Below are 24,209 nucleotides of genomic sequence, written 5' to 3'. Positions count from 1 at the left end.
TCACGCTCCTGCCATGCTCCCTTCACTAGACCCTCTGCAGCCCTGGCCTGTGTCTAAGCAGGCCTGGGTTTGCTTGCTGGCTTGCACAGCATTGATGCCTCCTGCAGAATGTGGAGTAGATTCTGTTCCTGCATCTCTTCTCTCCCCCGATGGAACTGGGGACGCTAGCATGAAACGGGAGCCGTGGTTCTGAACAGGGCCTGTGCCCTTCTTGTCCTCATCAGGCTGTCGTGATCCAATGCTAGGGAATCGCCCCGAAGAACCCACCACAGGCTGAGGAGAATGCAGAGGAGATACTTGGTTAACTACAAGAAATGGGGAAACACCCAAAAAACCCGAATCAAAGGCTGAAATTTGGAAGCCGAAAGTTTTGGGTCCTTGAGCTCTGGGTCTGGGCTCTGCTGAGTGCAGTGTGGGTGGTATGAGGGGCCCTGGCATTGAAAGCTGCAGTGCAGGAGCTCAGGTGGGCTGGGGCACCAGCGAGTCGCCCTGGGCTGTTCATTGGCCATGATTAGTGCCAGGAGGAAGCTGAGGCCCAGCCCTGCAGCCCTGGCTCCAGCGGCTCAGCCCCTGGAGAGCAGACATCTGGAACAAGGATCTGTATCTCTCGAAGCTACGGCTGAAGGTGAGGCTGTGGACTAAGGTCCCCACTTGTCTCTCCAGGCACAAAACCTGAGCGCCAGTGCAGCGACTGGACGGGACGACCTCCTGAGAGCTCTTCCAGCCCTCATCTCTGAATCCAGCACCGCCAGGCCATTGCCTGCGGCAGCTGTGGACTCACCGTCAGGGAGGGTTGACGATCGCCTGTCAGGGATGCGCGAGGCTGGTTGTTCTCCCTGGCGGCTTTTCACCAGCCTCCCGCCTCTCCCAGCTGGGAAAGTGAGGTGCAACGAGGGCAGGTGACTGGCCCAGCACCACACGTGAGCCAGTCACAGGCAGGCCTGGAGCCCAGGGGTCCCTCCTTAGCCCTCCCAGAACCTAGGACTCCAGGCTCCCATGGTGGACTGGGTATGGGGCTGGAGGTGGCAATAAGACAGGGAGGGCTGGAGGCTGAAATTTGGGAGGGCAGTGGGGGCAGGGCTCGGGGATGCCTGGTGGGCAGTTCCTGGTTTCCCGAGGGTCAAGTAGAGGCGTGACAAGCCCCTGCTACTCAAGTTGAGCTCTGCAATAATAGTTACAGGCAGTGAATTTTAACTCTGGCCCCCCAGCCCTGGCTGCCTGGCTCCTTGGGAAGTGGGCAGGGAGTGTGCATTGACCTGTTAATGGGCAGGCATGGCTAAGCTATTGCGTAGAGACAGGCCCTGCACATGCTTCACCTTAGCGCAAGGCGAGAAAGGCAGTTGTCTTGGGCCCCGCACTGCACAGCACTCGCTGCCCGGGCGCACGGTGCAGCATGCCACCTTGGGTCCCGCACACGCTTTGGGGGACCTGCTCACTTGCAGGAAGGAAAGCTGAGACTCTGCAGCCAGGCGGGTCTGGGTAGCCGAGGTATGCACTGGGGGCTGGGGACCGAGTGGCTGCGATCGAATCGGTCGACGAGGCTGCCTAGCCCACTAGCGCCAGAGACCCAAGAAGCTGGGGCTGGGGGGTGAAGTCTCCTTCTGGCTTGGCCACGTGCCACCATCTCCCACCAAGCAGAGGGCTGCCCACAGGCCTCGCTCTCCTTTCTTCGACTGCCTGCCCCACTCTGGCCAAGCAACCAGGCCGGAAAAAGCCTCCACAGTCCCCTCCAATCAGCGAGAGGCTCAGCGGGAGCCAATCAGAGGGCGGCTTGCTGGGGCAGCCCTGATATAAGGAGCTGCTCGGCCATGCATAGGGCAGTTGTGTCCTGACCAGCGAAGGGCAGGCCCCGGCCCCCTGGGAAAAGCACTTTGGACAGAGACGGGCTGGGCCGGCTCAGGGCAGCAGAGAGAGGCTCCTGCCTGACACCTCCCAGGCTGAGGCCTTGCTACAAGGGCTGGGAGGCTGCTAGGGTCATGGGGAAGGGGTCCAGGCACGTTGAGGGCAGCCAGCAGTGTGAACGAGGGCAGGACGGGGCCCCTGGGCTGGGATCCAGAGGAACAGGTGGGCCTGGATCTTCTCCCTTGCACCACACCTTGCCACCAAGGAGCGTGGCCTTTACCAGCTGCCATTTGCCTCTGAGGCGAGGGGCCAGACTTTGGGGCTGCAGTTGGCCACGGTGGCAGGCCTGCTCGTTGAGGGCCCGGAATGGGGAGAGGACAGCGGGGCGGGCACAGCTGGAGGACATGTCCGGAAGAGGATGCTGCCGTCCAGGGAGCGAGGTGGGTCCAAAGCCAGAGAGGGAAGATAGTGGAGCACCATGAAGGTGGGTGAGACACCAGTCAGAAGGAGGGGCCATAACTAATTCCCAGTGTGACCAGCAGGAGGTGCCTCGGTGGTGAGTTGACCCCCACTACGGCGTGGAACACGTGTTCATATTGATGTGTGGAGGGAGAAGTCACTAGAGGTGGGTCTGTGCCCCACTGAGGGGTGGCAGAACGTCGCAGAGCTGGCCCGTTCTCGGGGTCACGTGTGCGCGTGTCTGTAACCTCAGAGCCAGGGCGCTAGGACTGTGCTTCCTTGGCAATAAACCTGGCCATGCACCTCGTCCCCCATGCCACGTGTGTGGTGGTTCTGGTAGTGCTACTGAGGGCTGCGGGGCCAGTGGGTGGAGGGGACACGCACCCAGCGGCCGCCATGGAGAAGCCAGTGATGCAGGCCTGTGTCACAAAGCTCCTTCCGACATCATAGTCCAAGGACCACAGAAAAGCGGGTTCCAAAGGCAGAGCTCTCTGGCTCAGCAGCTGGTGGGAGGGGAGGACTCGGTGTGTCTCTGGGCAGGGGCCCAGCGTGTGACTGTGACAGGAACCTCTGCCACCATGAAGTTCCAGAGGAAGAGGGACATCAAGCAGCAGATTCGTGAGCTGCGTGCCATCATCTCACTGCAAGGTGCTGCTCCGCGCCCCGGCCAGGCTGTGACAGGCTGGGTGGGGTGAAACGGCTGCCTGAGGCCCTGGAGTGTCAGGAGCCAAGTGCAACCTTAGGGATCAGGGTCCGATGAGATTTGGGCTGGGCTCCAGGCGGGGTTCAGATGATTTGGGGAGAAGGAAACCCCCTGAGAAGAGGGGGTGGGTGAGGAGATCTAATGCCCAACACCCCTCAGTGATGCCTGATGGGCATTGTGAGCCTTTAGAAATATGGATCTAAATCCTGGCCGCCTGGCACTTATGGCCACATGCTAGAAAGCCCTTAGGCAGAGGGACGTCGCGTCCTGCACCCTGTGGCTATGTCTACACGCGTGGCTTCTTGTGCGAGAAATATGCAAATGAGGCTAAGCATAGAATATCGCCGAGCCTCATTTGCATGCCTAATGAGCCGCCATTTTTGCAGAAGAGGCTCTTGCGCCTCTACGCTGATTATTTTCAGGAAGAACGGCGTTGCGCGAGAGGGATTTTCTTGCGCAAGGAGGGGCAGTGTAGACACTCCTTCTGGCACAAGAGCCTCATTTGCATATTTCTCGCACAAGAAGCCGCGCGTGTAGACATAGCCACAGGGTGCAGGACGAGACGTCCCTCTGCCTAAGGGCTTTCTAGCATGTGGCCATAAGTGCCAGGCGGCCTCTGAGAGGCTCCTGGGCTGGCCCTTAGTGACAGGAGCTATTGAGGGGCGCCCCAGAGTGGCTGGCCAGACTGCGGGACTGTCTGGCATGTGGTGGGCTGGGGTTACAGAGCTTGGCCCTACAGGGGGCTGGAAGGCCAACATGGCACCAGACCCTCAGCTGGTCACATGAGTGATGTGCCAATGACGGGATGAGTCGCCCCTCCACTTGCAGCAGAGTGCGGAGCCCGGCCTGGCCTGTCAGAGTTGGGCGCATGGTGGGGATGGGCTGGTGCTGCCCTAGGACTGAAATCCCATTCGTGCCTCTAGAGCAAGGGAAGAAGCTCTTTGCGCATTCAACAGAGGAGAAGCTCAATCAGAACAAAGATCTCATCAGCTTCCTGCGTGGGAATGTGCACGACAAGATGTGCCTGCTGGGCATGGCTCAGAAGGTATCTGTGCCCCCGACCGCGCCTTGCTCTGGCCTGTCTACCTGCATCCTGCTGGGCCAAACGCTGATGGCCATCCGGCGGTGCCTGCAGCTGAGCTCCACACTCACAGGCTGGGCCAGCCGCTCACTATGCACCCCTTGGGGAGGGAAGGGGGTGTTTGCCCCGCCCGCCCCCCCAGTGCACCCTTGGGAGGGAGGGGAACATTTGCCCTGCCGGTGCCCCGGCACACCCTTCTAGTGGAGGGTTTCCCTGCCCGGACCCCTTACATGCCCTTTGGGGTTTGCACCCCCCAGCTGTAGTTCCTCAGTTCAGCGGTTAGTGGTTTTAAAGAGCAGCAGGAGCAGAAGAGAACTCAGGGCCATGAGCTGGCTGGGAGACATTAGCGATAGATTGTGGGTGCTGTAGGGCAGGGACAGTCTGCCCTGGGTCTGCCTGGTATTTGGAGCCCAGGCCCTGCCCATGCTAGGGGCTAGCATGATCTTGCCGACGGCCATGACGAGGCAGCTGCTGCTGTGTCACTGCACTTGTGGCTGGGGACCATGGCCAGTGGCCCAGGTTGATGTGAGGCGGGGAGCCGGTGGGTGGTGTAAGGGGCTTGGTGCTGGCCCATCCCTCAGCTCCAGCACTGGGAAGGCTCCAGCATGCTGCAGCTCTGAGAGAATTCACCTGTCGCCCCTGGGGCCAGCAGGAGACCAAGGGAAATTCCATTCAGTACGCTACTGCTGCCCGCCCCCAAACTGTGCTCCCAGCCTTGGGCATCTCTCCCCTGGGGCCTGTCCAGACAGGGCTAACCCCCATCTTGCCCAGCTCTGGCCCCTGCTGTTGCTGTGCTGCCCAGCACGGGAAGGCTGTTCCCCCCCGGGGCTAGGTCTACACCACAGCTTTTTTCGATTTTTTTTTCCGGAAGAGGAACACAGGGCTTCCAAAAAAGCACGTTTGCACTTCCGCAAAAAAAGCGGCAGAGCAAACACGTTCCCTGGACGTGGCAGCGTTTTTCTGGGACACTGGAGGTATCCCAGAAACCCCCAGCAGTGTAGACGTACCCTGGGATGCCCTGCGCCCATCTCTCCAGCCCCCTGGTGCTGCCCCCATGCTGTGGGCCACCAGGGTCTGAGCTGCTCCCGCTGGCTCAGCAGTGTAAGCGCCGTGGGGCAAGGCTGGGCCGCCGACAGCTCCCCAGGCAGTTCTGCTCTGTGGGTCAAATGCTCAGTCCTGGGGCCTGGCAAACCAGCCGGCTAGAGGGGCAGTCACAGTCACAGCCAGACACAGAGGCCGAGGCCTCTGCCCTCCACTCTCCTTGCTGGCAGATCTTGGGCAGGTCGCTCTGGCCTCAGTTGGGGCACCTGCACTTTGGGTCACAACATGAGTCGTCCTGGCCCAGAGGCACTGAGAGCACCCGCTCTGGTCAGCTGGCGGCAGGGACAGGCAACCACCTGAAAGGCAGGCTCCAGCTGGCTCTGGATTGGTTGCCAAAAATGGAGGGCCACAGAATGTGTAGCTGCCTTGCGTTAACTGGGGGCAGACGGGCTAATCCCTGAGCGTAAAGCTCTAACAATGCTGCATGCACACGTGGGCAGATCAGCAATGTAACTTGGCTCCCAAGTTTCTCTCTGTCCCCCTCCTGCCCACAGCATGACCAAGTGACCATTTCCCAGGCGTGTTGGGAGCAAAAGCGGCTGAAGATGCATTTAGCCAGGAGCACCGTGGAGGTAATTGGCAGAGCATTTGTCCAGCCTCTCTGACACATGCTGCCCAGCAACAGAGCAGAGAAAATGGGAGGCTGGAGGGGACCCTGAAGGATATCGTCCCCCTTGGGTACATGTCGTCCAAGCTCCAGGGGGCTGTACGGTAGTGAGCTGGGGAGTGTGTGTATGTTTGTGCACACACCCTACAGCCCTGTGCTGGCTGCAGTGAGAACTGTTCTGCTGTGTGCCTTAGACCCTATACTGTGAACAGTTACTGGAGAGTCTCCTCTAGCTCGGCTGGCAGGAGTTTTGTTTCTGCGCTGTTGTCACAGGATACAGCATAGAGACCTAGAGAAGGCTCATGTTGCTCCCAAGTGTCAATGTCCCTGTCATTCCTACAGTTCAAAGGCTCTTCACTGTGCAGCACTGCTCTAGTGCTGTCCTCACAGGTGACAGGGTCCTTCCCTGCCTGCTGGATTCAGGACATGCCAGAGATTAACATGGGAGCAGGAAGGGCCTCAGCATCAGCTGGGGTCCTTGTTGCCAGGCCAGGGAGCAGGAGTCACGTCCAACCCCGGGGGCTCTGTGTTCACTGCGCTGGGGCAGCCCCAGGGAGAGGAGTGAGGTGCTGTGGGCCCAGGATGTGCCTCAATTTCCAGATGTGACTGTGATTAATGCATCAGACTTTCAGAGCCAGATCTGCACCCTGCAAAGAGCCTCTGCACAGCTCCCTGGGGCTCAGTTTTCCCAGCCTGCCCCCTGCCGCTGGCTTCCATCTTAGGGCTTAGCTGCTACTTGTACATGGCAATGACTGGCAGCAGGGATCCGACCATCACCTCTCCCCGGCTCGCCTCCCTTTGGGGTCTCTGCTGCAAGGCTGCCTGTGGGCTGGCTCGGCTTTGCAGGCTGCTTGTGGGGGAGTCCAGCCAGTGCCCCCGAGTGCCACGTCTCTTTCAGGCTGCCCGCGAGACGCTGCAGAACTCCATCTTTGAGAGGATGAACGTGCACAATATGCTGCTGTACGAGGCAAAGCAGCAGGGAGCCATGCTGGAGGGGCTGCAGCAGAAGCTGCAACACCTGACAGACATGGAAGGAGCTGACAGACAGGGCCAGCTGCAGCTGCAGGTGAGACAGGCTCAGCGCCAGCGGAGGAGTATACAGACCAGACATCTGTGGTGACAGCAATAGGCCAGGTCCTGGGGAGGGCTGTGAACGTGCTGGCCCCACTGATGTCCGCTCTGGCCCCAGCTCCCTTTTCTGTGGAGGGGGTGAGCTCTGGACAGCCCCCATGGCAGTTCCAGCCAGCCAGGGCATTCCTACCCAGACAACCATGTGCATGCTTGGCCCACACATGCTCACTTGCACTGCTGCACCTGATGGCGCCACATCACGGGGCCTTGTTCCAGCTGCTGAGGCCTGGGTGAGGAGCCCCTTGGAACTCCATCTCCAATTCTAGTTCTGCCATGGGGTGGTCACAGAGTGATCCCGACCTTCCCTGCCTGCAGAGACCAGCCCTACTCCTCCCACGGGTCTGCAGAGCAGGAACCTGGGCCCAGTACAAACCAAGCTTCTATGAGGCAGGAGCATTTCCTGGCTTATGGCCCCAGAAGTTCGCAAGCTGGGTGCCCTGCTCTGTACAGCAGCAGCATGCAGCCTCCCCACTGCCATTCTCACTGGGCCCCGTTACTAGTGTCTCTTGAACATGCTGTGGTGTGTCATGGGAGGCTGCTGGGCTTCAAACCCATGGCAAGGGCAGTGCACAATGCAGAATCTCACTGGAGCACCAAGTCAATGGGCTCTCCCCATAGCTGAGGGCCCTGGAGCCTGCCCCAGCCCTTTTGGTTCCCAGGAGCATTGTCATGTCCCAGGCAGCCCAGTGACGCAACACAAAGGCCTTCTCTATTGCAGGTGATTCGTCAGCTGGAGAATAACATAGAGAAGATGCTGATGAAGATCACGACTGGCGAGAAGATTTATTACCTGTACCTAAAGATGGTGGATTTCCTGAAGGATGTGAGTTCCCTCCCCCATATGGTCTCTCCAGGCTACTGTATGCCACAAACAGGGGCATAAGCCAGCCTGGGGCCCCAGCCTTTGCCGTTGGTGTGGGCAGGACCAAGACCAGGCTCTAAGTCTCTACTATAGAGCAAAACAGGGATACACTGGGAGGTGCGGGCCATGGAGTAGCATCAAGGAGCAGTTACAGGCATTGGCCAGAAGGGATCACAGGAATCCCCGTGTCCTTATGGAAATCTGGGGCCAGGCGCATGAAGGAACTAGGTAGCAGGTGCTGATGGCATTAGTGATCTTGCTGGGCCAGGTCTGCCCTGGGGTAGATAGAAAACAGCCATCATTTTCAGCTACAAATTGCAATTTCCTCACAGCTCCAGGGTATCTGAGCCAAGGTCTGGATCCAGGCCAGTCTCTGCTTGGAATCACCTCCCTGAGGCTCCTGGACGCAGCCTTATTCTGGGAACTGGCTCTGGGGTTAGGCCCACATATGAGGTGGCTTTCCTTTCCAGCCCTGCTCTGGTCCTTTGTAGAGTAACCAGACCCTGAGGCCCTGCTCCTCTTCTCTTCCATCAAGGCCCCAGCCAGCCCCACTTCTTCCCCCAAGGCCTTGCCCTTTCTCTGCCTCTTTTCTCCCAGGCCCTGTCCCAAGCACCACGCGCCACCAGGAACCGCATAAGTAGCCTGCTGGCGGTGGTTGCCGCGGCTGCTGCCGTGGTGGCTTCCTTCCTCCAAAGGGTGCCACCTTTCTCTCAGACTAGAAAAACCCACCTGTCAAGTGGATCCCAGACACATGCTGAAACCCAGATTGGGTGGCAAACCCATCTCTTTGGAGAAGCTGCCTGTCGGCTTTGCATGCCTCCCAAGCTGGTGCTGCCAAAACAGTTGCTGGACTGGAGAGTGTGTGGAAATGCTACTGATCTATTTCCATTCTCAAGTGTGAGCTTAGTGTCAAGGAATGTGGTTCAGCCGGCAGATCATAATAGGCTCATCTTCAGAAAGATATTTTTGGCTTAAAAGGCAATCCGGCATTCATGTCCAGGGAAGTCCTGCTGCATGTTGGTGTAAACGGTGTCTTGTTAGAACCCCCAAGGAGTGCACGTGACCAGTTTGTGTTAAATGCAGAGATGTCTGCGCTTCTGTGTGCCAGGAGCAGTCCGCACAGGGCTGCGGGAAGGAATGTGCAGTGGAATTGCCAAGTGTGGGCTGGGCAGTGCTGCAGTGAGAGCCACAAGGTGTGTGATTTTCAGCCTGGTGGGCCCTGGGAAGTCAGAGGAGGTGATGTGCAGCATTGCAAGGGATAATGCTTCAAGGAGAAAGCAACAAAGTACGCTGTGTGGGGCCATTTGGAAAACACAGCTGTTTTGAAGATCCTTGGACCAGAGTCTCAGCTCCACTTCTGCCCCGTTTGCACCACCTGCCGGGGCAAAGACAGCTTATTCAGCGAGAGGGGTCAGAGCGGAAAAACATCAAACAACAGCTGCAGATTCTCATTCTGACATGATCTAATTTTTGTGGTAGGCACAGTTTGCCAGTAACTTGGGCTGTTCTCTGGGAATCTGAGGGCTGCTTGGTGCCCCTTGGTTTCAGCTGACTTTTGGTCATCAGGGATGGGGAGGGTCTCTCCTGTCCTGTGCCAGGCTCTGGCCCCTTTCTTTCCTGGCTGGGAAATGGCTCAGCAGGTGGGGCCGCTCTTCTTGATGCAGAATTCTGAGTGCCTGGGTGAGCCCCACTTCATGCAGCTTGCTCGCTTCTTTGCTGCAAGAGGACTCGGGAATGCAGATCCGCCCTCACGGAGGAGAGGAGAGACGGGCAGCCTCAGAGAATGGCCACTGGCTGCACCTTCTGCAGCCCTGCTCCCAGCACAGGGTCTGTTCCTAGGTCTGCGTCTTTGACTAGCAGGCCCCCGCTCCAGCCTCCACTTCGGACCCTGCTCTCGCCTTTGCCTTAGGCAGGAACTTTTGTCCCACTCCGTTCTGGGGTGGGGAGGGGGGTTACTGCTGCACAATTCCCTGCCTTCCATTTGATGTTCCCAGCATTGGCACTTAAATGTCATCGCGCAGCTCTTCCTAGGCAGCAGCTCCAGTCCTGAGGTAAAACAGCTGCAAACATCTACTGAACATACCAGGAGTCACTGTCGGTGAGGCCAAGTTCAAGGTGTCCCCCCCCGCAACCCTTCACATCCATCTGCGGGACTGGGGAGAAGGCCTTGTCTCAGTTCAGACCAGCCTGATACCAAACGCTCTGATTTTCTAATCAGTGGGAAACCAGCTTGAGCTAGTTGTGTGCAAACCAGCCCAGCTGGATGCTTCTCTGGCAGAGGGAGGGTTTCCAGTCCCCAGCAGTAACCACCCCCTTGTTGGTAGGTGCTGGAGGCACCCCAGTAACACATCTCTGGAGTAGAACACAATCATAGAAATCATAGAATACTAGGACTGGAAGGGACCTCGAGAGGTCATCGAGTCCAGTCCCCTGCCCTCATGGCAGGACCAAATCCTGTCTAGACTGAGACCTAACCAGCGCAGAGTAGAGCGGAAGAATGACTTCTCGTGTCTTGCTCACAGCACACCTGTTAATGCATCCCAGATTCATGTTTGCTTTCTTTGCAACAGCATCACACTGCTGACTCATATTCAGCTTGTGGTTCACTATAACCCCTAGATCCCTTTCTGCCGTACTCCTTCCCAGACAGTCGCTCCCCATTCTGTATGTGTGAAACTGATTGTTCCTTCCTAAGTGGAGCACTTTACATTTGTCTTTATTAAACTTCATCCTGTTTGCCTCAGACCATTTCTCCAATTTGTCCAGATCATTTTTAATTATGACCCTATCCTCCAGAGCAGTCGCAACCCCTCCCAGCTTGGTATCATCTGCAAACTTAATAAGCGTACTGTCTATGCCAATATCTAAATCGTTGAAGATACTGAACAGAGTCGGTCCCAAAACCGACCCCTGTGGAACCCCACTTGTTATACCTTTCCAACAGAATTGTGAACCATTAATAACTACTCTCTGAGTACGGTTATCCAGCCAGTTATGCACCCACTTTATAGTAGCCCCATTTAAGTTGTATTTGCCTAGTTTATTGATAAGAATATAATGTGAGACCGTATCAAACGCCTTACTAAAATCTAGGTATACCACATCCACCGCTTCTCCCTTATCCTATCAAAGAAAGCTATCAGATTGGTTTGACATGATTTGTTCTTTACAAATCCATGCTGGCTGTTCCCCATCACCTTGCCACCTTCTAAGTGTTTACAGATGATTTCCTTAATTACTTGCTCCATTATCTTCCCTATTGCATCCTAATATGCCATTAACCTTCTTGGGAACAAGGGCACACGGTTGACTCATAGTCAGCTTCCCATCCACAGTAATCTCCAGGTCCGAACTGTTGCTTAGCCAATCAGTCCCCAGCCTGTAACAGTGCTTGGGATTCTTCCATCCCAAGGACAGGACTCTGCACTTGTCCTTGTTGAACCTCATCAGATTTCTTTTGGCCCAATCCTCCAATTTGTTTAGGTCACTTTGGAACCTCTCCCTATTCTCCAGCATATTTACCTCTCCCCTTAGCTTAGGGTATGTCTACATTGCAACACTATTTAGAAATGACTAGTGCTATTCGAATAACTTACTCCATGTCTACACAGCAGGCAGTTATTTTGAAATAGTGTCAAAATACTGTCAAGCTGGAGGACTTCTTACTCCGATTCCTGTAACCCTCATTGTATGAGGAGTAAGGGAAGTTGGAGGAAGAAATGCTCAATTTCAAAATAAGTGCTGTGTAGATGCTCCTTATTTCAAAATAAGCTATTTCGAAATAAGACGCAATTGATGTTGTTCAGTTTGCATGGCTTACTTTGAGTTAAGCCCTGCAGTGTAGATGCACCCGTAGTGTCATCCACAAACTTGCTGAGGATGCAATCAATCCCCTCATTCAGGTCATTAATGGAAATGTTGAACAAAACCAACCTCAGGATCAAACCCTGGAACGTTCTGCTTGATACCAGCTGCCAACTAGACTCTGAGCTGTTCATTTGAGAGCAATCTTTCACTGTGGGTAACTTGAGAGGTTACAAAAGACGCAGTGAGAGATCCTGAAATTACAGCTCAGAGCTCAAATGGAAAAGTTAAACTTCCTCTTGGTATTGAACTAGGTTGAGAAATCCTAAAAACTTTGACAATGTGTTATATGCTGCAAAGGGCAAGAGTTTTCCTCTTGGGCGGTTGATATCATGTGAAAATGACACTGAATTCACTTCAGTAGCTAATCGCACAAAACCTACAACTTAATTTGGGAACAAATCTGTCAGAGCAGTTTGAAAATGAATATAGAAGGCATGAGCTTCCAGGGAAGAGAAAAGGTTCTAAGAAAATGCAAATAGGAACAGGTAAACCCAACTACCCAAACACAGCAAAAGAGTTTGATCAGTACATCTACTGCAAAGTAATTGATTTTTCAATGTCTAGTGTTCAATCAAGGCTTGAACAGAGAGGCTACACATTTATTGAAAATATTATGCTCAGAACAACACAAAATGTAACAGCAATGCTATTTCAGTACATGCTACCGGTGTATGGTTACTCAGCCTCCTACGTTTCAAGTCAGTTGTCAGCTTACAGAAAGATCAGTGAAAGCAGTTCATAAATATTTCAGCTTGCTCTGCCAAACTGAGAAGTGACTGTTTTCCAAGGTGCTGAAATTGACAATACCTGATTTTGATGAGATCGCAACCAATGGTGTAAGTGAAGCTAGCTTCAGCACTCTTCAGTGCCTTTGATCCATGATGGGACAAAACTAGGTCAATTGGTGTGGAGTTTTTTTTTACATGTACTGAGGACAAAGCTGATACTTACATATGTGGCAAAAGAATCCATTGCAAGCAATGCAGGGTGAAAATCATAGTTTGCGACTGTGACGACGCGTTGGGGTTTTCCCGTCTCCTGCACGCTCCCAGACAGAGACTAGCTAACTCTCTTCCAGCCCTGCCCCCCAGCCAGGGGCAGCTTTCCCCCTTCCTTTGTTTCTCTCCCTGCGGGGGTAGCTGGTCAGACAGGTTGAGAGCCCCTCTTTGCATAATGACTCATCCCCTGTCTTGCTGGGCCGTGGTACTGACAGCAGCCAGTGGGGGTTACCACAGAGCCAGCATAGAAACCAGCCAGATACCCCCACTACGTCACAGCGACTTTTTCACATTTGTGAAAAAGTTCTTTTTGCTCAGGTTTTATGTTTTCATGAGCAGTTTTGGGACATGACTAAATCTGTGAGCTAAATGAGCTCTGGTTCCAAACGCTTTGTGCCGCCTTGATTTATTAATGCAGTCCCTACATTCTGGGAAGCTAAAAACACCTCAACCCCTGTTCTCTATACCCGTGACCTGTGTGGTACCAAGTGGGGTATGACCTGGCCAATGGAGAATTTCTTCGGGGCTGCCTCTGCCCCATCAAGGAGAGATGTAAGGGAGCTGGGAAGGCAGAATAGGATGGGGTGAAACTTTGCTCTCTTACAGTTGTTCTTAGTTGGTGCATGGTCCTGTAGGATCCAATGCCCCCTCCCCTACCTGTTCTAAGCAGATCTTCATGCAGGAGAAAATCTGGCCCAGCAGAGGTGCCGGTACCTGCAAGGGAGGGGATGCAGGAAGGGCCACCCAGAGGAACAGGGAAGGAACATGTGGGAGCCCCCCATTTAGAAATCAAGATTTTTGGCAGGGACATAGGGTGGCAGTGCACTGCCTGGGTGTTACCACAAGTGGCCTAGATGGCCCCGGATTAGTGCTGTTGAGTTCCTTGTTGATTCCAGAGGTGGTTCCCGCCCATTCTCCATCATGCTGCCTCTCATTGAGGAGGTGGGAGCACAGGGTTGTATTGCACCAGTATGTCCTGGAGGTGGTGAACATTGCTGTCTGTGTCCTAGGAACTAGCCCAGCTCCCTTTGCAGCTGAACGTCCTTCAGCACATGGTAGACGTCTACCAGGTGGAGCTGAAGGGCATGAGACTAATGGCTGTGGATGCCACTGAAGCGACAGAAGCAGCCAAGGTGAGACCTCCTGCTTGGGAATCATGCTGGGAATGGTCCTGGCTCAAGGGCTGCTGCATCTGCGAATGCAGGGACCTATCTAGGGATCCATTAGGTCTGGGTGGGGAAGTTTTTTTGGTTTGGGAGCCACGAGCTACAGAAAATTCAGTCGGGGGCTGCATGCAAAGTGAGGTGCAAAGAAAGAAACCCAAACAAACCCCTCGCTGATGTGGTGGCCCCCAACTCCCCAGATTCCCCTTGCACACCAGAGCAGGGGGGGCTGGGCAGCAGAGTGTGTGCTCCAGCCACATGGGGAGGCTGGAGTGCCAGTAAAGCTCCCCAATGCTGGGCAGAGGAGGGGACCTGAGCCTCGGGGAGATGGCTCTAGGCAAGCCAGAGGCTGCATCTGGCCCAAGGCCTCAGGTTCCCCACCCTGTTCCAGCGAATTGTCTTGCCTTAAAGAGCAGAACAAACTGAGTGGGGGATTCCAGTGCTCAGCCCCTGAGCCGCCCCTCGCCTGGGTGCTGACAGCACTAGGAATGAAACACCCAGACAGGTTCAAGCCCTGCCTCTCCAGCACCCCAGGCTGCTTATTTTGTAGTGTCCGTTGGAAAAGACATTGCAAACGGAGGCTCTGCCAGCTCTGCGCAGGCATTAATGATCTCCGGGCACATTTCATAGGATGCAGGGGGTTGCCTCCTCCCACTGCTGTGCTGTGCACTCTGGGCTGGGTGTCTGCCCCCCCGCCCTGCCCCAGAGGTGGCTTCACTGCAGCAGTGCTGGGGGGCGGGGTGCAGCTGGTGCAGTGCTTTGGTGTGCAAGGGACGTGACTGATGTGGTGATTGTTCCTCCCTTGCCTGGCGGTACCCCACTCCAGGCAGACATGACCAACATGGAAAGTGAGTTCATTGCAGAGAGGAAGTTCCGGGAGAATTCCCTGAACTTCCAAAAGAAACAGATCGACAGGATCCGGGTCAAGGACGCAAGTGAGCGGCACAGGAGAGTGGTGAGTCCATGTGAACTGTGGGCGCAGATGTGCGAGTGAGCTCATGTGGGGTGCCTGGCTTGGGGATGGGGAATGGGACATTTGGGGGCCTTCCCCACCCTGACTGCCCTTAGCAGGGGGTGCCTTTCAGGTGGGCTGCAGCTGCCCAGTTGTTTGACTTACGGGATCCAATGCAAAGTGGAGCCTTGAACTGGGTCTCCTCAGCTCCCCTCTGCCATCATTAGAGATCCTCTGAGGGCCAGGTAGGCACCTCACATAGGCAGATCTCGGCCCCTGGGTATGAAGTGCTTTGGGATCCCCCCGGCAGACAGGGGCTATTTCTAGGTTATTACTAGGGGCCAGCCTCTTAAGTTGGCTCTGCCCTGAGGCCAGTTTGGCTTGGCATGGGCCAGGTGCCTCATTTCCTCCCACACTTTGCTGTGACTTGGTTGCTTCTGATTCCCTTGCAGCAGGCCAGGCGAGAGCTCAATGTGGATTTCCCAACCCTGATATCACGTGACTCGCTGAAAGGTGAGTGGCATTCTGGCCAGGGCCCATCTGCAGTGTGCTGGCTCATGGGGATGCTGGGTCAGCATTCGAAACTGGCAGCTTCAGAGCGTAGCCTGCTGAGGGCAATGGCAGCATCCCTTGGCCACCAGAAATAGGTGTTGGCCGCTGCCTGAGGCAGGGTGACAGGCGGGGGGATGAATGTCCAGCTTGGAGATGGGCAATCCTGGCATCTGGCCATTTCTCTTCTGCCTTCTCTTCCCCTTTTTCCAGCAAACACACTTGATGAGCATTCACTACTGGCTGCTCTGGGTGGGAGACGTGATCCCATGCGGCCTGGTCCTGCTCTTGCTGAGGTCACTGGGGACAACACTGACCCCATGGTGAATGTTGCAACTCCAGTCGTGTTTTGGCCTGCAGCCCAGCCCAAGGTTCCCTCACCACTTAAGCCTGTCTGGGAAGTGTCATGGTCATTGAACGTACACAGAGAAGTTAGTTAAAAAACTCTTGCTGGAAATTGTAACATCAGAGAATCCAAAACAATAACGCACTGGAACCAAAACAGGAGTGAAACCAAGCAAGCTGCTCCATACAGCAGAGATGCACTACTTATTCTGTCTCCACTGCGCTGGCTTGCTACAGACTAGTCACTCAAAGACCAGGTTGCACATTTCTCTTGCATTGAGCTCCCACAGCCTAGCCTGCAAGCAGAACCAAGAAACCCCCTACTCTGGCCTTTGGACATGGTTGTCATAGAATCATAGAATACTAGGACTGAAAGGGACCTCGAGAGGTCATCGAGTCTACTCCCCTGCCCTCATGGCAGGACCAAATACTGTCTAGACCATCCCTGATAGACATTTATCTAACCTGCTCTTAAATATCTCCACAGATGGAGATTCCACAACCTCCCTGGGCAATTTATTCCAGTGTTTGACCACCCTGACAGTTAGGAACTTTTTCCTAATGTCCAACCTAAACCTCCCTTGCTGCAGTTTAAGTCCCTTGCTTCTTGTTCTATCCTCAGAGGACAAGATGAACAAGTTTTCTCCCTCCTCCTTATGACACCCTTTTAGATACCTGAAAACGGCTATTATGTCCCCCCTCAATCTTCTCTTTTCTAAACTAAACAAACCCAATTCCTTCAGCCTTCCCTCATAGGTTATGTTCTCTAGACCTTTAATCATTCTTGTTGCCCTTCTCTGGACCTTCTCCAGTTTCTCCACATCTTTCTTGAAATGCGGTGCCCGGAACTGGACACAATACTCCAATTGAGGCCTAACCAGCGCAGAGTAGAGCGGAAGAATGACTTCTCGTGTCTTGCTCACAACACACCTGTTAATGCATCCCAGAATCATGGTTGCTTTTTTTGCCACAGCATCACTCTGCTGACTCATATTCAGCTTGTGATCCACTATAACCCCTAGATCCCTTTCTGCTATACTCCTTCCCAGACCGTCGCTTCCCATTCTGTATGTGTGAAACGGATTGTTCCTTCCTAACTGGAGCACTTTGCATTTGTCCTTATTAACCCTCATCCTGTTTACCTCTGACCATTTCTCCACTTTGTCCAGATCATTTTGAATTATGACCCTGTCCTCCAGAGCAGTCGCGACCCCTCCCAGCTCGGGATCATCTGCAAACTTAATACAGCCTAGGCTGTCTCTGGGCCCCTGCATACCAGGAAGGGATTTTCTTCAGTGGCCCTGCTTGGGGACAGGGGTCGAGGGACCTGGCTCAGGGCTGGCATTAATGTGGGAGCCAGCCCTTGCTAGGAGCAGGTAGGATTAGCTAATGAGAGCTTGGCCTTGTATTGGAATGTCTCCTTGGCCAAGTGGGCTGTTCCCTGCCATGCTTCTGTAGAGTGTGGGGCGTAGTTCTGGGCACACAAGCACCCAAGGTTCCAGTCAGCTCTTATCTATGCTCAACCTGGCTCCCGTATTAGGAAGGCACAATAAGGACCCCCTGAAGGTAGGGAGGTAGGCTGGCTTCTGGAGTGGACTAGGGGATACAGCATTCACCTGGGGAGCTTGTTATTCATACCTTGCCCATAGACTGCTGCAGTCCTTGGCCGTCATTGGGGTGTCATTGCGTGGCCCCCTGCATGGCTGGCCTGTTTGACTCCCTCCTCTGGCCCCCAGGCCTGCCCCAGATGTGGTAATCTAACACTGGTCTCATTGCTGCTTCCTCCCTACACCTAGGTGCAAAGCTGGAGGCCTCCAAAGCCCAGATTGAGCATCAGGCCCTAGTGACGGCTGAGGTGGACAAGATCAAGTGTGCAGTACAGTGCTCACACCTTTGGGTAATGGTGCTTGCTTGGGATGTGGCTTCAGGGGAGGGAATGCTGGGTTGTCAGCCTGGGAGGCTGAAAGCTTCTGTCCTGCATGGACGTAGGTGCTGGAAGAGGGCACTGGGGGCAGCCACAGCCCCACCTGGAAATAGTTTCCATCAGATGCAGAGTTTACAGTGTGGTTCAATGGCTCTCAGTGCCCCCACTCTACAAATTGTTCCAGACCCCTGGGGTGGACAGCTCCCCCATGCCCTGCCTATGTCCCTGTCATGTCTTGGAGGGAGCCCTTCTGTGGTCCTGGGATCTGCTAGGAGCATGGGAGTGCCTGTGCTAAGGAGATGTAATATTCATACTATGCTTATGCCCATGTTGAGCCTCAGAAGCACCTAGGGGCGGTATCCCCAGGAGCCTGAGCAGTCTCACTCAAGCTGAGAGCTTGTCTCTCCCAACAGCTCTGACTGCGGAGGGTGCCCTGGTGACTCCTGTGTGCTGGGAGCTGCTCTCTGAGCTCCCTTCTGCCACGGCCCAGAGTGGCTGGCTGAGGTGCTCTTCCTCTGCCTTCCCTCTTGCTCCAGCTGCCTACAGCAGTTTGATTTGCAGAGTGCTGGTAGCAGCAGACTCTGTCACAAGGGGACGGGACCCTTGGGATGTGCAACAGGGGGAAAGAGGCATCAGACTCTTGACTCAGCTCTGAATTGGAACTGAGGACTGAGGCCAGTGGTCAGGGTCCTATCCATTATGTCAAGCACCGATAGGCAAGGATGGCCCTAGAAGTCACCTGAAACTCCTAAGGGGCTTTGCTGAGGGGGGACCCCAAAGCCACAGCCAGATGCTGCCCAGCTCTTACTGAGCAGTCCCTCCAAGGAGCCCCCAAAACAGAGTAACTATCCCTGCAACTGGGCTCACATGATCCCGGACGTCTGGCTGAAGCTGGTGAGCCCCGCAAGCCCTGGGAGCAGAGCTGGGATCTCAGAGGTCCTGTATTCTTCCTGATCTGATGCATTTTGTTTTGATGCTGCTGCCTCCTCCTGCCCCCTGGCCAGGATATCGCAGGGAGGTTCCTGGCCCAGCAGAAGTCTGGGGAGAACCTGCAACAGCAGATAGTGGAATGTGAGCAAAAGCGTAAGGAGCTGGAGGCCAACTTGAAGGAGCTGGAACTGGAACGTGCAGAGCTGAAATTCCACCAGACCCCAAGCTCCATAAGGTAGGTATCTACCCTTGCACAGTGCTGCTGGGCTCTATGCTGCTGCCACCTGCTCCCATCTACACCCTGATGGCGTAGCTTCTGAGAAGAGGCATATGTTGCAATTCAGGCTCATAAGGTGCGTTTTCTGCCCTGGTTGGTGCCTGCTCCATAGCTGCTCATGTTCTGGGTGTGAGGATGGGATATGATGTACTCTTAATTCTCACAGTCCGCTCCCTTCCCCCCACTACTAAGCTTTCTCCGCTGCACTTCTGTAGCCATGTGGTTAATTCCCCTGAATCCCATGTGCTGTTTGCAAAGGAGGATGTGGAGCAAAAGATTTTGCTACGTGTCTGAGAGCCACAAGCTCCACTGCACGTAGCTGTGCAGAACCAAGATCGCTTTTGGAAGGGGACAGGGCATTTTCTGCAGCAGGCTTTCACTTCCACAATTTGTCCCTCCTGGAAACACCTCAGTGTCAGGCCTCATATGACACACTTGATGGCCCAGGCTCCAGGATGCAGGACAAGGTGCCTGCTGCTTAGCTTTTTTCCATGCCTGCTCTTGAGGTTGTGGAATCTCCAGCTCTGGAGATATGTAAGAGCAGGTTGGACAGACACCTGTCAGGGATGGTCTAGATGGTGCTTGGCCCTGCTGTGACGGCAGGGGACTGGACTCGATGACTCTCAAGGTCCCTTCCAGTCTAGTATTCTAGGATTCTAGGATTTTAATGTTGCTGTCATGGGCGGTGAGTATAATAGGCCAGGGAAGGCAGATGCCACCGACCTGATGACAGACAATGGGCTGCGGTGCCTCCCTTCCCCAAGAGTCCCACTGCTTCCTCCAGTCAGCCCCCGCCCCCAGGGTCCTTGCTGCTCACTGTATCCCTCAGGGAGGCTGTGGGCTCAGCCAGGCACTGAGACTGGCCTGGTGCTCAGGAGCCAGGGGAGAGAGACTCAGTGGTGCTGTTGGGGAGTGGATGGCTCAGTCCATTGTGGCTTGGGTGGGCGGTTTGGGGCTCCTTCAGTTTGGGGAACCCTTCCGTGCTTTTCTTTTTAAATAGGGTGGTAGCTTCAAGGCTTGGGCAGATGGGCAGGGCTGGCCTCCCCAAAGTGGGTGCACCCGCTGCCCATGGTTGCTATACTGCAGGAGTCGCAGCTTGTGTGCTCCTGTGCAGTGTCTGGGAGAGGTTGGGAGCAATGCTGCTGATCTGAGCCAGCTAAAGAGCATCCAGATGATGTGTGGATGAGGCTTGCATAAGTATAACCCGGAAGAATAACAGCTGGAAGAAATACCAGCACTTGTGTGTGCACATATGTACGTGTGTGTGTGCATTTGCATGTATGTAGCTCTAGGAAACTGGAGGAAGAACTGAAGCGGAATTTGGAGGAGGAAGAGGTCCGGCTACACCAGGTGCACACCCAAATGCTGAAGAATCAGGAACTTCTGCTCAGCTTTGAAAATGGTGTTGACAACCTCCTTATTCGCCTGTGTGGGATTACTGTGCCTGGCCATGTATGTGCCCTACATTCCCTCTTCCTGTCACAGGGCTGGGCTGGGCAGGAGAGACCTCTCTGCTCCCACCTCTTCAGCACCATATTGCTCCTTTAGGAACTTGTAACTGGGCTCACCTCCAAACATAAGACACATGGTCATTGCCACAGAGAAGCAGTAGGTGGGCAGTGCAGTGCACGTGCAACGTCAACAGGCAGAACTGAACCTGGGACCTCTGGAGTTTAGTGCAGGAGCCGCTACACTACAGCTTGAGCTAAAAGCCAGCTGGCGCTCAGCCAAGGCTGTAGAGCAGGGGCTGTAGTATTCTGAAGCATGCAATCACCTTTTGAATTGAAGTGCAATCCAAGATCTACCTCAAACCCAAATCCCCTTGCCCGACCTCCTTTGTGCCCTTTCTCTGAGACCCCCCAACCCTGCTCACTCCATCTTTCCTCCCTCCCCCATCCTTCCTCACTTTCTCCAGGTTGGGGTGCAGGCTCTGGCCTTGGATTAAGGGATTGGGAGTGCGAGAGGGGCTCTGAGCTGAGATGCCGGAGGGGGTTCTAGGTGCAGGCTCTGGGAGGGTGTTTGGATGCAGGGTGCTCGGGGCTAGGGCAGGGTCTTGGGGTGCACAAGGGGGTTCATGACTGGGCTAGGGTTTCAGGATGCGGGCTCCAGCTGGGCACTGCTTACCTCAGGTGGCTCCTGGGTGGGGGTGCAGTGGGGCTAAGGCAGCCTCACCCCTGCCCTGGCTCTGGACCACTCCCTAAAGCAGCCAGCAAACTCCATGCCAAGTCCTGTTGTGCCCCCCACTCTGTTCTGTGGAGACAGTTACAGGGTGGTAGAGGGGGCACCTTGACATCAGCACCCCCCTTTCTTCCGCTGCCGTCCCAGCACGTAGGAGGCTCCCAGAGGTGGGGGGAGGCAGCTCCAGGGCAAAGGGCAGGAGAGGCGCAGCAGTAGGGGGAGGGGCAGCTGAAGTGCTGGCACTTGACAGCCTCTTGGCCAAACCAGTCAGGGTCACCTGTCAGGGGCTCCAAGATCCACGTGTGGATCCCGATCGACTGGCTGGTGACACTGCTGTAGAGCAAGCTCATTCTCTCTCTGGAAGTGGTCTAAGGGCCAATCCACAGCACAGTGGCCACCCCCAGTAGGTGTGTGGGTTACACATGCTCTGTCCCTGCTGCTAGAGGAGTCTTCACAAAGGTGTTGCTACTCCTGATCCAGCTCTCAGCATCAGCCTGGTGTGCCTGCCCATGTGCCTCTCCCTTTCCTGGGCTCCCAGTGTCCTTTTACATTGCTCCACCACTGGGAACAGGCCCTGAACCTGCCTACCCCTGCATTGCTCTGTTCCCAGACCTCGTTCAGTTTGGGGCCCCTAGAATCCCTCACATGCTCAGACCAAGCAGACTGCATGCTCTTTCCATTGCTAAAGGCCAAAACTATAGCAGGGCTCAAAAAAGAATAAACTAAGTTCATGGAGGACAAGGCCATCAGTGGCTAGTAACCAGGATAGGCAGGGATGCAATGCCATGCTCTGGGTGCAGGGGCTCCAGATTCGACCTACGAGTGGGAACTACAGCTGCCTGAGCAGCTCTTACCCCCATCTGGCTTTTCCTTTTTGCCTGGGGGCCAAACAGCTGCAGCTGGGCCATGGTAAGAGTCATCTGGGTCTCTGTGTGGAGCTACAGATCCTCCAAATGCTGTGGGGGGTTTGTGGGGACAAGGATGCAGGCTGGGAACTGCTCTGGCCTCCTGACCCCGAGTAGATGGGTGGTCTGCAGCTCCCCACCACTGCCCAGGCTCCCCAGCCACTCTTCCTTGGGCTGGAGTCCAGCTTCTGGCCTGGCCGGGGGACAGAGTCTCGGAAGGAAGAAGAGAAGCAGTGGGAGGGGTCCATGGTGAAGAGTGGACAGGCCATGGCCTTTTGGCCTGCCCTGTTCTGGCATCCCTGTCTGGGTGTCCTTCATCTCTGACAGCCAGAAGCTGGAAGTGGACAGCAGGGGAGGGATCATTCCCTGCTCTGCAGCCTTTGCATGGCTATGGAATCTCACCTTAGACAGAATGAGCTCTCATTTTCCCTCCGAACAAACAGGAGGCCAAATGTCATGGAGTTGGGGGTCGAGGATTTCAGCAGAGCCTAGCACTGAAGCTAGATTGCATCAATAGGAGTGTTGTGAGCTAGACACGAGGGCTGTGTCTAGACTGGCAAGTTTTTCCGCAAAATCATCCATCACTGAAGATATTTAAGAGCAGGTTGGACAGAAATCTATAAGGGATGGTCTAAACAGTGCTTGGTCCTGCCGAGAGGGCAGGGGACTGGACTTGGTGACCTCTCAAGGTCCCTTCCAGTTCTAGTGTTCTCTGATTCTATGGCTGGAACTGGGTGGTAAATGCCACATTCTTTGTTTGGATAGGAATCCAACATGCGTTTGGAGCCAGATGCTAATTTAAACACCTCCTAGTCAGTATGGCTGCAAGTATGTGGGGAGAGGCACTTTATAAATGTCCCTCTGCTTAGCACCCAGCAGGCAATTCTCTAATTGCCAGGGCCTCTCATCCCCTGTCCTGAACCTCCTTGATGCTTATTCCCACTTGCTGGTTCCCACCTCAGAAACTGGCCCTGGAAGGAGTCTCTGGAAGTGGCACTATGTTTATTGCTTTGTCGCCTTGCCCCTAGGGTGACATTCGCGTGGACACCAGCGATGCGTATGACAAGCTGCAGTTCTGTGAGACGAAGCTGTTGCACTTGACAAAAGTCATGACCAACCTCCCATCCTACAACTTCAGCAGGGAGGAGAACAATGAGGTGTGCGGTTCCTCCCTGGCAGACCTGAACTGTCTCCTGAGAGGCTGGGCTTGGGCAACGGGATAGCCACACTGCTGCTGAAGCCCTCAGGCAGCAGGTCTCCTCTCCCTAGAGCCCGGAGGAGGCCCCAGAACACACGTGCTGATGGGTTGGAAATGCCTAAACTTTACCCAGCCAAAGGGGTTGCCCTGGTACCTGGCCAGGAGCCCCCAGGCATATTGCAGCTGCCCTCATCTTTCTTTTTTTTTTTTTAATGAATGTACAGGCCCCTGCTGAGCAGCATCTGAGCAAAGTGCAGTAAAAATAGTGCAAACCAGGGAAATCAAGAACAACTATCTAAGCAACCAGAGACTGTCTCCCAGCCTTGGTTTGCACTATTGTGAATGCAGAAGCCTGCCAGGTTTAATGGGGCTTTATACCCAAATTAGATCACCTCTCCTGGGTGACAGAATAAAGTTAGCCACATGGTCTGAGATGGAATTACACTCCTTGCACCTCCGCAGATAGGCACCACATTTAGCATGCTAGCTTAGTCCTGGAGCTGGAAATGATCTCTTCTGTTGGAAATGCAGACCTACTCTTCCCATTCTCATTTCCCCTCCCCTCACCTATGCAGTATTTAACCTGAAGTGTTTTTTACAGACCTATGTAAAAGTTAGGAATTTCCTGGAGGAAAGTACAAGGAAAGAGCGCCAGAACCTGAAGATTTCTTTTGAGGATGAAGAAGATGCTGTTAGAGGTATGAAGGCCTTGGAATTGGGTGGGCACTGTGGACTTGTAGTTAGAAGGAGGATCCCAGCCAGCTTCTGGAGGGAGTTTTCAACAACATTGTCAATGGCCTCTCCACCAAAGACACCATGAGCCCAAATACAGGTGACCTGTGCTGGGGATTTAGCCCCCATTTGTCACATGACACAGTTTCCCAGCCTGCTGTAGTAGGCTTTGTTCTTTTGCAGATGCCTTTGATTTTGCTGACATTGACCACAGCTATGTGCCAAGCCGAGAAGAGATAAAAAAGCAGGGTGCGCGCCTGATTGAAACCATGACCAAGGCTGCCAAGAAGAAGCAACGCGGAGGCAGGAAAGGCACCTAAATCACTAGGCCGCGGCCTCACTCCAAAAGTAACTTTATTTCAGACTCAATAAAGGACTTCATTTTCCTTGACTGGCCTCATGCTG

General features: G+C 54.6%; 1 protein-coding gene across 1 annotated transcript; it reads left to right on the top strand.

Moving 5' to 3' along the window:
- Positions 1–13: 13 nt before the first annotated feature.
- On the top strand, positions 14–24,195 carry CCDC183 (coiled-coil domain containing 183). The gene is made up of 14 exons (XM_006117348.4): positions 14–2,949; positions 3,928–4,049; positions 5,681–5,758; positions 6,692–6,859; positions 7,643–7,747; positions 13,662–13,784; positions 14,641–14,769; positions 15,219–15,279; positions 17,457–17,557; positions 18,589–18,749; positions 20,078–20,243; positions 22,903–23,031; positions 23,674–23,770; positions 23,988–24,195. Exons 1-14 carry the CDS (start codon positions 2,880–2,882, stop codon positions 24,122–24,124), a joined length of 1,647 nt encoding a protein of 548 aa, XP_006117410.3. The 5' UTR covers positions 14–2,879; the 3' UTR covers positions 24,125–24,195.
- The last annotated feature ends 14 nt before the right edge of the window (positions 24,196–24,209 follow it).

This window comes from Pelodiscus sinensis, chromosome 22, assembly GCF_049634645.1.
Source record: "Pelodiscus sinensis isolate JC-2024 chromosome 22, ASM4963464v1, whole genome shotgun sequence".
Lineage (NCBI taxonomy): Eukaryota > Metazoa > Chordata > Testudines > Trionychidae > Pelodiscus > Pelodiscus sinensis.
The sequence above is the reverse complement of the archived record's forward strand: the minus strand, read 5'-3'. Positions and strand labels throughout refer to the sequence as shown.

Bases quoted from the DNA above. Each gene is read 5' to 3' on its own strand.
- CCDC183 (XM_006117348.4), top strand. From the start codon at position 2,880: ATGAAGTTCCAGAGGAAGAGGGACATCAAGCAGCAGATTCGTGAGCTG. The intron at 4,050-5,680 runs GTATCTGTGCCC...TCCTGCCCACAG, and splicing joins TGCTGGGCATGGCTCAGAAG to CATGACCAAGTGACCATTTC. The intron at 17,558-18,588 runs GTAATGGTGCTT...CCCCCTGGCCAG, and splicing joins TACAGTGCTCACACCTTTGG to GATATCGCAGGGAGGTTCCT.